Raw genomic sequence first — 15,707 nt, 5'->3', positions numbered from 1 at the left:
ACAGGTACAGCACAAGGTTAGATACAGAGTAAAGCTCCCTCTATATTGAACAATTGGGTCTTGATTCCCACATCAGGAAATTATCTCCTACTACACCAATGATACATTTACATTTGCCACAGGAGACATTCCTTAGCCTTGTGTGAGATTATCGATTTTTGACCAGTGTCCCTGTTGTGCCGTCCTCTATGCTGTTATCTCAAAACAATTTCTGATTGGAACGTGGTCCTTTAGAAAATTGGTGATTTTGTTTAAAATTCATTCTGCTTTTTTTTTTAAGCTTTATGATATGGGCATTACTGGCAAGACTATGATATATTGTGATATATGATATATATGATATATATAAGTGCCTTTCAGGAGGTTGTGGTCAACCACCTTCTTGAACAACTGAGTAACAAGGGCAATTAGGGATGGGCATTAAATGCTGGCCTAGCCGTGATGCCCAGATTAAAGGGACGAATAACAAAAAAAAAATTTCATACAACCACATTGTGGATCGGGCGTCACATATACATCAGACCGGGTAAGGACAGCGAATTTCCTTCCCTAAAGGACATTAGTGAACCAGATAGTTTGTTACATGTTCACCATTACTGATACTGGATTTTTAATTCTAGATTTAATAAATGAATTGAATTTAAATTTCCCATATGTTATGGTGGTTTTGAACTTATGTCTCTAGATCATTAATCCTGCCCTCTGGATTACTAGTCTAATAATATAAGCACCATGTTACCATCCCCGCTGAGGATATAACTCTAATGTCAGTACTTCTGTTAACAGGGAAAGATTGAAAATACAACAATCACCAAACAAGATTTCACTCTGAAAGATTACTGCAAGCCAATGGGTTCAGCTGGCCAGCAAAAGGGCAGTGCCACCATCCAGAGGGAAGTTTCCAGGCAACAAGGCTACACCAGCAACTTGGCGCATTTACCACGGTACTTGCTGTTCTCACCTCAGTTCCATAGATGCACGGATTTGTTAAGGGAACGTCATGTCTGAATGACTTATTGAACTTTTTGAGGAAGTAACATTTGTCATAATCTATGTGGATTTTAATAATGCTTTTGACAGGGTCCCACAACATACGAATTAGGTGGAATAGGGCACTCGGCCCCTCAATTCTGCTCTGCCATTCAATAAGATCATGGCTGATCTCCACATTCCTATTTACCCCCGATAACCTTTCACTCCCTTGCTTACCAAGAATCTACCTAGGTCTCCCTGATTCAATGAAGAGTGCAGGAAGGCATGCCAGGAGCAGCACCAGGCATACCTAAAAACAAGGTGGCAACCTGATGAAGCTACATCACAGGACTACTTGCATGCCAACCAGTATAAGCAGCAAGTGACAGACAGGGCTAAGCGATTCCACAACCAATAGATCAGATCCAAGCTCTGCAGCCTGCCACATCCAGTCATGAATGGTGATGGACAATTAAATAACTCATTGGAGGAGAAGGCTCCATATATATCCCCATCCTCAATGATGGGGGAGCCCAGCACATCAGTGCAAAAGACAAGGCTGATCACAACCATCTTCAGCCAGAAGTGCCGAGTGGATGATTCATCTCGGCCTCCTCCGGAGGTCCCCAGCATCACAGATGCCAGTATTCAGTCAATTCAATTCACTCCATGAAACAGCTGAAGGCATTGGTTACTGCCAAGTCCATGGGCACTGACATAATTCCAGCAATAGTACTGAAGATTTGTGCCCCAAACTTGCTGCACCCCTAGCCAAGCTGTTCCAGTACAGCTACAACACTGGCATCCACTTGTCAAGGTGGAAAATTGCACAATTATGTCCTAAACGTAAAAAGTGGGACAAATCCAACCCGGCTAATTAGTGCCCCATTAGAGTCTACTCTCGATAATCAGCAAAGTAATGGAAGGGTCATAAACATGTGCTATCAAGTTGCAATTACTTAGCAATAACCTGCTCACTAATGTTCAATTTGGGTTCCGCCAGGGTCACCCCCACTCCTGACCTCATTGCAGCCTTGGTTCGAACATGGACAAAAAGAGCTGAACTCGTGAGGTGAGAGTGATTGCCCTTGACATCAAGGAGCCCTAGCAAAACTGGAGTCCATGGGAATCGGGGAAAAATCTCTGCTGGTTGGAGTCATACCTAGCACAAAGGAAGATGGTTGTTGTTGTTGGATGTCAGTCATCTCAGCTCCAGGATATCACTGCAGGAGTTCCTCAGGGTAGTGTCTTAGCTCCAACCATCTTCAGCTGCTTCATCAATGACCTTCCTTCCATCATAAGGTCAGAAATGGGGATGTTTACTGATGATTGCACAATGTTCAGCATCATTCATGACTCCTCCGATACTGAAGCTGTCCATGTACAAATGCAGCAAGACCTGGACAATATCCAGGCTTGGGCTGACAAGTGACAAGTAACATTCGTGCCACACAAGTGCCATGCGATGACTACCTCCAACAAGAGAGAATCTAACCATTACCCCATGATTACCATCACTGAGTCCCCCACTATCAACATCCTGGGGGTTACCATTGAACAGAAACTGAACTGGACCAGCCATATAAATACTGTAGCTACAAGAGCAGGTCAGAGGCTGGGAATCTTGTGGCAAGTAACTCACCTCCTGCCTCCCCAAAGCCTGTCCACCATCTACAAGGCACAAGTCAGGAGTGTGATGGAATACTCCCCACTTGCCTGGATGAGCAACACTCAAGAAGCTCAACACCATCCAGGACAAAGCAGCTCCGCTTGATTGGCACCCCATCCACAAACATTCACTCCCTCCACCACAAACACACAGTAGCAGCAGTGTGTACCATCTACAAGATGCACTGCAGGGATTCACCAAGGCTCCTTAGACAGCACCTTCCGAACTGACTACCATTTCTGAGGAAAAGGGCAGCAGATAGATGGGAACACTACCACCTGGAAGTTCCCCTCCAAGCCACTCACCATCCTGACTTGGGAATGTATCGCTGTTCCTTCACTGTCGCTGGGTCAAAATCCTGGAACTTCCTCCCTAACAGCACTGTGGGTGCACCTACACCACATGGACTGCAGCGGTTCAAGAAGGCAGCTCACCATCACCTTCTCAAGAGCAACCAGGGATGTGCAATAAATGCTGGTCTAGCTGGCGATGCCCACATTCCATGAATGAATAATTTAAAAAATGGTAAATTGGATCTAAGATTGACTCAAAGCAAAGGACTAGTTTTTGAAATGGGATGGCTGTTTCCAGTGGGGTTCTGCAGGGCTCAGGACTGTGTCCCTTGCTCTTTGTGGTGTATTTCAATGAGTTGGACTTAAATATAGGGGGCAGGTTCAGAAGTTTGCAGACAATGCAAAATAATTGGCCTTGTGGTTGATAGTGAGGAATAAAACTGTAGACTGCACGATATCAATGGACAGTAAAGTGGCAAATGAATTCAATCCGGAAAAGTGAGAGATAATGTATTTGGGAAAGACAAACAAGGCAAGGGAATGCACAGAAAAGGGAGGTTTCTGAGAAATGTAGAGGAATAGAGGGACCTTAGAGTGCATGTCCACAAATTCCTGAAGGTAACTGGGCAGATATATAAGGGAATACTTTCTTTTATTAGTCAAAGCAGGGAGGTTACCTAGAAGTGCATAAAACACTAGTTAGGCCACAGCAAGAGTACTGTCTACAGTTCTGAACACTGCATTATAGGAAGGATGTGAACACACTAGAGTGTGTACAGAGGAGATTTATGAGGATGTTGTCAGGAATTGAATATTTTAGTGATGAGGAAAGATCAGATACACTGATTTATTTGGAACAGAGGAGGCTGAAGAGAGATTTCATTGAAATGTATAAAATTGAGGCCTAAATAGGAAGGACCTATTTCCATGAGCAGAGGTCCAGATCAGGGGCACAAAGTTAAAGTTATTAGCGGGATTAGGGGTGGGCTTATGGCAGCCTCTCGACCTCTGGGCCAGAAGCTCCAGGTTCAAGTCCCATTCCAGGGCTTGATGGCCAGGGAAGGTGTGTGCATAATGTGACCAAACAGGTTGATTACCAGGCTCCAAATCCTTTCAATACAGCTGATGGCACACAGTAAGAGCAGGAGAGTTTCCTGGCCAGCCATACTGCAGTTGGCAATGGCAAACCACCTCAGTACTTTGCCAAGCATAATCATGGACCAATTCAATGGCAGTTCATGGTTGCCATTGCCTTCTTAGGATATGGTACTGAAAGGATGATTAGAGGGAAGATAAGTAATCATTTTCACCCAGAAATGGTGGGACTCTGGTGCTCATTGCTTGAAAGGGTGATAGAAACCCTCATTACATTAAAAAAAAATCTTGGTTATGTACTTAAGATGCCATAACCTACAGGGCTACAGACCAAGAGCTGGAAATTGGGATTAGTCGAAATTGTTTTTTTCTTGGCTGGCACAGAAAGAAAGAGCTTTTAAGTGTTCCGGTAATCGGTGATAGCAGCTGCACTTTGTTTACTTCAGGTTCACACTTGTCCATTAAAGTGTGACCATCTTCGTCCTGGGTACAGAACGATTAAACTATTATTGTTCTTCCAGTCAATTTACAACTTCCAAACTTTCCATAGTATGCCACTGAGAATTGGAATCTTTGGTTCAACTGGGAGTATTCGTCTCTGATCAGACTGGGTTTAAGTCTTGTTCAGCTTATCTATTTGGATATTATAGATCCAATAGCAATCATTGAAACCCAGGGAATTCTCCTCTTGTCCCAGCCAACAGTCTTCTCAATTAGCAGAAAGCTCAGATGTTTGTGGAAGCCCCGGCGTGCAGCATGTCTCATTTGCCTACAAAACAGCTACTTCGCTCCAATATTGTCCATTGTTCATGAAATCCTTTGAAATTACTGAGGTGGCATAATGTGTGTAAAACTGGGTGATAAATACTCATGTAAGGAATCAGTACAAAGGGACTAATTACAGAAAAAAATATGGGATCCTGGGCTTTATAAGTAGAGGCCTAGGATTCAAAAGCAAGGAAAGTGCACTGAACCTTCATAAAACATTAGTTTGACCATAGCTGGACTATTGTGGCCAATTCAGTATACCTTACTTTAGGAAGCATGTTAGAGCTTTGAGAGAGTGTAGAGATTTACTAGAATGGTATGAGGGACTTCAGTTATATGGAGAGAGATGAGAAGCTGGGATTGCTCTCCTCAGAACAGATAAGGTTAAGAGGAGATTTGTTAGAGATGTTCAAAATCATGAATGGTTTTGATAGAATAAATAAGGAGAAACTATTTCCATTGGTAGGATGGTTGGTAAACAGGGGACACAGAATTATTGTAATTGGTACAAAACAGAGGGCAGATGGGAATTTTATTACATAACAAATTGAGATGATCTAGAATGTCTTGCTCGAGAGGTGGAAGCGGATTCAGTATTAACTTTCTAAAGATTAAATTTTCAGGGATTTAGGGAAAAGGATAATGGAGTGGGACTGATAGCTTTTTCAGAGTTTGCACATGATGGATTGAATGGTATGTACTGTATCATTCTATGATGTATCTATTCTATGTTCTTATGAAAATGCCTATAAAATCTTGAATAGTGAATCTCTTCCACTTTCCCAGTCCACCCCACCTCCCCATGTGCAGATTGCAAGCCTACCTACTTCACCAGCACCTCAAGGGTATGAAGATCCGCTCTAGACCCGTGTCCGTCACCACATAATGATACCACAACGAGAGCCAGTGTGTCCCAACTGGAGTCGTCATAATACAGCAATGTGAAGCACCAAAGCACCTTTCAATCCACCAGCGCCTATTCAAAAAAACTAAAAAGATAAGACAGCCATCTGCCTTAGGTCATCATCACTGGGTCAATGTCTGGAATTCCCTACCCTGTAAGTACTTAAGAGTACCTTCACCTGCAGACTTTGGTGCGTCGACCACCACCTTTATCAGGTAATGGGGATGGGCAATCAATGCTGGCATTTTCAGTGATGTTTGCCAGCTGAATCCAGTTATTTCCTATTGAGGATGATGGATGCCATTTATTCAGGACTTTCATCTTGTGGATATTTGTTGGTGCTGCCTGTAACTTCTGACACACTGCACCTGTTGATTTAGAGCTGATTAATCAATATATTTGGTATTGAGATTCTTTATATTATATACTTGCTGTTTCACTGTGATGCTCCAGGTTGGTGAGCTCACTCACTGATGATTAATTAAAACCATTTACTACCATTTTGCATTGTTCAAAATGGTTTTTTTTCCCCTCGCTATTTAATTTCCAAGGCCACTCTTTGACTGAATCCTAAAATTACCCAGTGCCTGAATACTCATCGACTGAAGCACCCCATTACTGTCGTGACCTTGCAGTTCCAGTTGCAGAATTCAGTGAAATAGCTGATATATTTAATTACCCCTCGTCAGGATGCTGTCTCACAAAATGAAATGTTTGGATAGGTTAGATATTTGCTGGGTCTGACACTGTCTTTCTTTGGGCAAGACCAGCCAATCATTCAAACTACAAGAACTCGAATATTTGGGAGTATGGGGGAGGGGGGAAGCCTACACTTCTTGACCCAATTGAGTTGTGGAATATGTTACCAGGGAAGGTTTCTGAAGTGAATGGTGTTAAATCTGCTCAAGCAGGGATGAGACACATGGTGGAGAAGTGAATCTAATTTATCAAGAGGACTGTCGGTGTTACCCTGAAAATTCTTACAATGCCTTCACTGTATTTTAAGGACATAAGCAGAATCCGGTTTTCGTATCTACCTTCAATCGGACTTGATAAGAGTTAGTTTTGTCTAATGTTCCTGTTGAAGTTTATCTGCTATTATTGACAAAGTACCTCCAACACTAACAGTGTCTTATATGCTTCAATTAATTACTACACATTACTCTAAACTCCAGGGAATACAGGCTAAGTCTACTCCATCACTCAAAGAAACAATTAGAGCCTTTGTCCCTGAGTGACCAAAGCAAGCAGATGGAGTCAAGATCAGCCATGATTTAATTTAATGGTAGAAAAGGCTTTAGGGGCTGAATGGTCTCTTCTTGTAAACAGTCAAAACTGTTGCTGCAGGCATTGAGGTCACTGCCTAGACAATCTCCCTAAATCATCTGGCGAGGTCCAGGATTTATAGGCTGGTCCAGTTAAATTTCTGGTCGACGGTAACCTGCAGGACGTTGATGATGGGGGATTCAGTGATAGTATTGCCAAGGAGAGGTGGTTATATTTTCTCTTCTTGGATGTGGTAATGCCTGGTACTTATGTGGTGCGAATTTGCCACTTATCAGCCCAAGCCTAAATGTTGTCCAGATCTTGCTGCATATGCACAGAATGCTTCAACTGGCAAAGGAGTTATGAACGGTACTAAACATTACAAATCATCAGCAAACATCCCCAACTTCTGACCTTATGATTGAGGGAAGGTCATTAATGAAGCAGCTGTAGATGGTTGGGCCGAGGACACTACCCTTAGGAACTCCGGCAGCGATGTCTTGAGACTAAGATGATTGGCCATTTGCCTTTGTGCTAGTTATTATTCCAGATCTCCATTGATGTCAATTTTGCCAATGCTCCTTGGTACCACACTCAGTCGAATGCTGCTTTGATGCTAAGGACAATTACTCTCACCTCTGAAATTCAGCTCTTTAGTCCATGTTTGGACCAATGAGGTCAGGAGTCAAGTGGCCCTGGCAGAACAGGTGTGAAAATTCAAACTGTGGTGTGGCTTCTGGCCAGTGGACTCTACCACTGGTTTAGAGGGACCACTTATACAGAGAATGAACATTCAAGTGGTGGCTGTTTACACTGCTGCTTCCCCTTGAGGTTCTAAGGAGGAAGATCTGCTCCTTACATAGCCCAGTGCCTTCCTGCGTTACCAGAATGTCATTGCGTTGTTAGACAGGCCTCTATACTGCTAGGATTAACATGAGCATCTCACCCGATTACCAAAAAAACCCACTAGCAACATTCATGGACACGATTCACCTACTTCAACGTGCAGTGTCAAGGAATACAGTACGGAGATTCTTAAGCTTGTGTATTCAAAATTCTCCTCCAGAAATTGCTTTCTAAATCACAAAAAATCCAGTTTGCAATAAAATGTATTGACGGGGGGGGGTGCGCTCACTTCCACAGAATCCCACCGTGATCAGGAGTGTGCAGGGGGGGTGGCTATAGCAGCTGAATGGAGGGGTTAGTCATACCAGGTATAGACAGAATGGCCTCACACACTACAACAATTTGCATTTATATAGCACCATCAGCATAGTAAAATTTACCAAGGAGATTCATGGGAGTAGCATCGAACAAAATTTGACAAGACAACAAACTACTAATGGATAATGGGACAGATACAACCATAGACATTAAAGCTCAGGAGGACAACATTTGGGCTGCTGTGTCCATGTTGGCTCTTTGTAACAGCAACAAGTTTAACATGACCTCCTTACTCTTGTTTTCAATGCCCCTATTAGTAAAGCCTAAGATATTATGCGCTTTATTAACCACTCTCTGAACATGCGCTGCTGTCTTCAATGGCTTATGTACATAGACACCGAGGTCCCTCTGTTCCTGCACCTCCTTTAGAGTTTCTCCCTTTACTTTAAACTGTCCCTCCATATTCTTCCTGCCAAAAAGAATCACCTCACACTTCTTTGCTTTGAACTTCATCCACCACTTGACTGCCCAATTCAACAATCCTCCAGTTCAAGACTACCCACATCACAGTTGACAACGTTCCCAATCTTCATGTCATCTGCAAATTTCAAAATTGTGCTCTCAACACCACAGTCTAGGTCATTAATATATATCAGGAAGAGCAAGAGTTCCAACTCTAACTCCTAGGGAACTCCACTATAAACCTCCCTCCAACCTGAAAAACATCCATTAACCACTAATCATTGTTTCCTATCACTCAGCCAATTTCTTATCCAAGTGTACTCTCCCTTTTATTCCGTGACTAGAATTTTGTTCACAAGTCTATTGTATGGCACTGTATCAAATGCTTTTTGAAAATCCATATACACCATATCAACAGTGTTTCCTTTATCAACCTTCTTTGTTATCTCCTCAAAAAAAAACTAAGGCAAGTTAGTTAAACATGATTTTCCCTTAATGAATCCATGCTGGCTTTCTATAATTATCTTGCACTTGTCTAAGCGACGATTGATTTTTCCCCGAACAAGAGTTTCCAGAAGGTTCCCTACTACTAAAGTCAAACTGACTGGTCTGTAGTTGCCGGCTTTATCCTTGCACTCCTTTAAGAACAAGGGTGTAACATTCACAATTCTCCAGTCCTCTGGCACCACCCCTGTGTCTAAGGAAGACTAGCCTATCTATATCTTCCTGAAGTATATTACCATGTTTCTCTCAGTTCATAATAGTTCCAAGTTGTGTTGTCTGCAGATTTTTAAAACGTGCTCTGCACACCCAAGGCATGGTGTCATTAACATAGATCAAGAAAACAGTGGGCCCAATACTGACCTCTGGGGTCAATGGAATAGGTTTTAAGGAGCATCATAGAGGGGGAAAGGGCTGTAAAGAGAGGGGTTTAGGAAGGGAATTCCAGAGCTTAGGGCCCAGGCAAATGAACACACAGCTGCCTATGATGGAGCGATTAAAATCGAGAAAGCACAAGGAGGCACAACCTGAGGAACAGGTGTAGGGTTATCTGCTGGAGTATGTTACAGACATAGTGAACAGCGAGCCTATGAAAGGATTTGAAAACAACAGGGAGAATTTAAAATCGAGGCGTTGAATAACTGGGAACCAATGTAGATCAGTGAGCCCAGTGGTGGATAGGTGAACGGAATTTGGTGAGATTTCGACAGCAGAGTTTTGGATGATATTAAGTTTATGGAAGATGGGAGGTATTAAAATAATCATGCCTGGCGTTAAAAATCAAAGATGAAGACTTCAGCAACAGATGAGCTGAGGCAGGGACCATACTATGGAAGTAGAAATGGGTGTCCTTAGTGATGGCGCAACAAGTGAGGTTGCAATTAAAGACAGCGGGCACCCTAAAGTCCCCCATTTCTCAAAATATTTCTGGAAAACATCTTTACTGATTCATTTCTACATGTTATAGAAAAACTGATCACAGCTTTCAATACAATGACAGCTCAATGTGTGTTAAAGCATCCAGATTTTCAGCTGTGAAAGGTTCAAAAATAAATGAATTTAGATAAATCCAAAAATAAACTCAAATTTGGAAACAATGTCAGTAAAGTATTGAATGGGGGAATGACAGGAATAGCCCAATCGCCAGTTAAGAGCCATAGACACAGTCGGTCTGGATGACAAATCACCAAGATAACAATTCACAAGACAGACTGTCCCCAATAGCCTGTAACCACACAGTACAAACTTTATATTCAAAAATAACAAAATATTAACAGGAATAAAAAGATTTTCAGCTTCTCGATTGTCCCCAGATATTTAGACCCCATAGGGTTAAGGAAACCACTTGCAGTGAAGTTTTTGTTCATCACATTGTCCACAGAGATTCAAGATGTGTGCAGGGACAGGAATCTCCTTCAGCAGATTACATATCCTCTACACTCCATTTGTATGCTATCTCCTGCACTGCCTTCTTATCCGCCAGTCTGGCATACCGCTTCTGTTCAAATCCATTCGACCTGCAAGTTTAAAAAACATTCTCTTGTTGGTGCAGTACCTTTAACTGTGATATATCGAGTGAATATATGTCACTTCTATAACTGGGTTATTTTTGTCATCAAGATCAGTGGCAGAGAATACATTTTAGATACCAGGTTTCCAAATATACATGGTTTCCGTACACAGTAAAGCTCCCTTTACATTGTCCCCATCAAACACTCCCAGGACAGGTACAGCACGGAGTTAGAAACAGAGTAAAGCTCCCTTTACACTGTCCCCATCAAACACTCCCAGGACAGGTACAGCACGTGATCAGATACAGAGTAAAGCTCCCTTTACACTGTCCCCATCAAACACTCCCAGGACAGGTACAGCACGGGGTTAGATACAGAGTAAAGCTCCCCCTACACTGTCCCCATCAAACACTCCCAGGACAGGTACAGCACGTGATCAGATACAGAGTAAAGCTCCCTTTACACTGTCCCCATCAAACACTCCCAGGACAGGTACAGCACGGGGTTAGATACAGAGTAAAGCTCCCCCTACACTGTCCCCATCAAACACTCCCAGGGCAGGTACAGCACGGGGTTAGATACAGAGTAAAGCTCCCCCTACACTGTCCCCATCAAACACTCCCAGGACAGGTACAGCACGGGGTTAGATACAGAGTAAAGCTCCCCCTACACTGTCCCCATCAAACACTCCCAGGACAGGTACAGCACGTGATCAGATACAGAGTAAAGCTCCCTTTACACTGTCCCCATCAAACACTCCCAGGACAGGTACAGCACGGGGTTAGATACAGAGTAAAGCTCCCCCTACACTGTCCCCATCAAACACTCCCAGGGCAGGTACAGCACGGGTTTAGAAACAGAGTAAAGCTCCCTTTATACTGTCCCCATCAAACACTCCCAGGACAGATACAACATGGGGCTAGTTACAGAGTAAAGCTCTCGCTATACTACAGTATTCAAACATATGGATAGGAGGAGACTATTCAGCCCATCAAGCTCTCTGTTGTTCAGGGAGATAACGGCTAATCTATAATCTAATTCTACATACCCACCTTCACCCCATATCCCTGAAATTTTGTTAGCCAAAGGTGTTATCGACTTCAGATTTAAAATTAATAACTGATCTGACACTAATTGCCATTTTTGGGAAGTCAGTTCCAAATTTCTACCATCTTTAGTGTTTCCTCATTTCACTTTGGGTCTAATTTTTAGACTATGCCTCTTAGCCCTAAACACAGTAACCAACAGAAATAGGTTTCTCCAAATCTACCCCATCTGTTCCCATTTCTATTTTGAAAACTTCAATCAAATCACCCCTTAAGGTGAGGGGCAGGAGGTTTAGGAGGGATGTGAGGAAAAAACTTTTTACCCAGAGGGTGGTGATGGTCTAGAATGTGCTGCATGAGCACTTGGCACATCATGACATTCAAGGCTATGGGCCAAGTGCTGGTAAATGGGATTAGGTAGGTAGGTCAGGTGTTTCTCACATGTTGCTGCAGACTTGATGGGCCGAAGGGCCTCTTCTGCACTGTGTGATTCTGTGATCCTTACTCCCTCATTTCCAGGTAACATAAACATAGTTTGAGTAATCTCTCCTAACAATTTAATCCTTGGCATCCTCTCCGTCCAAGGCAAGTATATTCTTTCCAAGGTGTGGTGCCCAGAAGTGCTCACAGTAACTCCGGGTGTGGTCTAACCCCAGCTTTGTATACCTGAAGCATGATTTCTACCTCCCGGTATCCCAGTCTGCTAGGTATAAAGGCCAGCATTCCATTCATCTTAGATTTTTTTCTCTAGCTGTCCACGGCATTTTAATGATTATTTCATGCCCTCCCACCCCCAAAGTATAATTGTTCACCCTTTCCTTCACCGTTTCCACCTTTTTACCATTTAGAAAGTACCCTGTTCTATCCTTTTTAGGTCCAAATTTCCTTATAACCGAAATCCATTTGCTACAATTTTGCCCATTACAATAATTTCTCTCGATAGCTTTATGCTTCTGTCTAAAATGCTGCCCACATTTGTGTCATCCGCAAACCTGTATCTGTCACTTCCTAAATACAATGAATAGTTGAGGCCATTGACAGACACCGCTAGCCACATCTGCCAATGAGAGTACCTGTCCATGATCCTAACTCTGTCTCTGCCACTTAACCAAATTCCTAACAGGTTAATCGCTTGCTTTCAATTCAATGGGCTTCAATTCCATGTTAACAGTCTCTAATAGGGAATTTTATCAAATGCCTTCTGGAAGTCCACACAAAATCATCCATAGACACTCCCCTTGTCCACTACTTTAGTCATCTCTTCAATAAATTCAAACAGGTTCACCAGGCATGATCTACCTATTTCAAATCCATGCTGGCTCTATCCGTTCAGTGGAAAACTTTCAAAAATGTGTTAATTCACCCAATCTTTAAGAATGGAGTGATTTTCCGACAACAGATGATAGGCTAACTGTCCTATCTTGCTGGTTTCCCTTGCTCACCTTCCTTAAATAGTGCAGTAGTGACATGTGAAGTTTCCCAACCTACAGGAATGGTTTCCGAATTGAGAGAAGTTTGGAAGATTATAGTCAGGACACATGCAACGTTCATTTAAAACATTGCGATGGAAACCACCAGGTCTTGGGGATTTGCCATTATTCTTTTCATCATTGTTATTGTGTTTAGGTTAATTTTGGTAAGTCACTATTCCCCAATTGAATATTAGTTTACTTGGGATGGCCACATGCTATTCTGGTGCTCCACTGTAAATACTGACGTAAAGTAATTATTCAAGCAGTCCACCACTTCCTTACTTACATTTACAAGATCATCATTATCCGTTATCAAGGGGTCCACATTGCTCCTAATATATTGTAGACTTTTTTCTGCTGATTTTGATATCCACTGCAACTGTCTTTTCAAATTCCCTTTCTGTAGCTCTCACTGTTTGTCAACTTTGGCTGCTCTTTGCATCTTTATGTTGTCTCTTACCTCTTTAGTCGATCTTGCCCTTTAGGGATATAAAGTATTTGGTATTGCTCCAAATTCTATTATGAACAATTCCCACTGATCTTCAGTTGTTTTTTTCACCCATTAACAGGTTTGTCCAGTTTACTGTGGACAGTCTGTGTGTCATTACACTGAAGTCAGCTTTACCTAAACCTCAAATCTTAGTAGCTGCTTCACATTTCTCCCTTTCAAGCAGTACTTTGAACTTGATCATGTTAAGTTCACTACTGACTGTTCACACATCTGATGACTGTTAGTCAAATCTGGCTCATTACACATTAATTATAATCTCAGGTTTTTTTAGATTTAGTAATGCAGTTACTGATAGAGGCAGTTTCTGTTGTAGGCGCACCATAAACTTGAATGAGATTACCCAGAGATTTCAGCTTCTGATTTGATGTGTTCAAACCATTTATCCATGTGGCAGATAGGTGTACTGCTGCAACCTGGAAATAGGCCGCTTACTGGGGTGTTAAATTGACTGAAACTGTGGGACATCACTGACCAAATCCACATATGTGTTTCCGAATGACCCTTTGCCGAGATCAAGAGGTTAGGATGGGCTTATTCCACAGGTAACTGAGTTGCTGAATGAACAGACAGTGTGTTTGATTGAGCTTCAGTGGGACTAGCAAGGATGCAGCAACCACTTTCCCCCATCCCCCCAACCCCACGTACAAATTATTGGTGGTACATGAAATTAAATGTCTCAGTGACAGGTTGAAAACTGTACTCAGACCATACACTGTCTCCTCATCATCCCCTCCAGAAACTAGGATTTAATCTCAAATCTTCCAGCTCAGAGTTCACCGTGAGCGATAGTGACCACAAAGATATTTTCAAGCCTTTTGCAGAATTACAGCAGGGATACTGTATTCCTGATAGCCCTGTATGGACTGAAGCAGTGATACTGTATTCCTGATAGCCCTGTATGGACTGAAGCAGGGATACTGTATTCCTGATAGCCCTGTATGGACTGAAGCAGGGATACTGTATTCCTGATAGCCCTGTATGGACTGAAGCAGGGATACTGTATTCCTGATAGCCCTGTACGGACTGAAGCAGTGATACTGTATTCCTGATAGCCCTGTACGGACTGAAGCAGGGATACTGTTTTCCTGATAGCCCTGTACGGACTGAAGCAGGGATACTGTATTCCTGATAGCCGTCACAGACTGAAGCAGGGATACTGTATTCCTGATAGCCCTGTACGGACTGAAGCAGGGATACTGTATTCCTGATAGCCCTGTACGGACTGAAGCAGGGATACTGTATTCCTGATAGCCCTGTACGGACTGAAGCAGGGATACTGTATTCCTGATAGCCGTCACAGACTGAAGCAGTGATACTGTATTCCTGATAGCCCTGTACGGACTGAAGCAGGGATACTGTATTCCTGATAGCCCTATTCAGACTTGAGCTGCCCTTCAGGCAGGCTGCAATAGAAAAGCTTTTTGCTTTGCTGTTTATAGCCACATACAGCTCCTGTGGACCAGCTCTCCTGCCATAGTTGCAAGAGTACTCCCTCTATTTATCTAAGTCGATCTCTCTCTCTCTCTCTCTCTCTCATTCACTCTTTCCATTTCTAGCAACTGTAAGAGATCATTTAGTCACTCTATTGTATTCCAAGATTGAATTAGTACATGGCTGATCTGCATCTCAACTCCATTTACCCTTTTAGCTTCAGGTCCCCTGCTATTTCTTTCACTTCTGTAGATCTTTGCAGTTTAATCATTACATTTAAAGTCAGTACCTTCCAGCTGCATTCAGGCCCTTCAGCAGCTTCTGATTCCATCAGCCATTGATCCAGCAATGCCAACAGATACAGTCCATAAAGAGTCCAGCAACTTATTTAATCATCTATTTTGGTGCAATACAATTATTTGTTCCAACTGCAAGATATCACTTATTTTTAAAAAGTTGATGTTGTATTTTTACCTGTCCACTCCATCCCAGCGGTAACCAGGGTAGAGGTTAAACCTATTTGGAGGGGGTGCAGGGCCACTATACATCGGCTTCTCTGCGAAAGCAAATAGACACAGATTCAACCAAGCTTGAAACAAACTTTCCTCAGTACCCTCAGACAGTGCCATGTCTAAATACACC

At 42.6% G+C, this 15,707-nt stretch overlaps 1 protein-coding gene across 3 annotated transcripts in view; it reads right to left on the bottom strand.

The window, feature by feature from the left end:
* Positions 1-7,997: 7,997 nt before the first annotated feature.
* bud13 (BUD13 homolog) overlaps positions 7,998-15,707 on the bottom strand; it is a 29,283-nt gene continuing 21,573 nt past the window's right edge. For 2 of the 3 annotated variants that reach the window (XM_041174540.1, XM_041174542.1), the window contains exons 9-10: positions 15,540-15,630; positions 7,998-10,611 (exon numbers count right to left, since the gene is read on the bottom strand). In XM_041174540.1, coding sequence (XP_041030474.1) covers positions 10,518-10,611; positions 15,540-15,630 — 185 coding nt within the window. In that variant the 3' untranslated portion in view covers positions 7,998-10,517. The remainder of the gene's footprint in view (positions 10,612-15,539; positions 15,631-15,707) is intronic. The other variant, XM_041174541.1, reaches the window with a different exon arrangement.

This window comes from Carcharodon carcharias, chromosome 25 (genome assembly GCF_017639515.1).
Source record: "Carcharodon carcharias isolate sCarCar2 chromosome 25, sCarCar2.pri, whole genome shotgun sequence".
NCBI classification, from domain to species: Eukaryota; Metazoa; Chordata; class Chondrichthyes; order Lamniformes; family Lamnidae; genus Carcharodon; species Carcharodon carcharias.
Note: the sequence above shows the minus strand (reverse complement) of the source record. Positions and strands in the feature narration are given on the sequence as shown.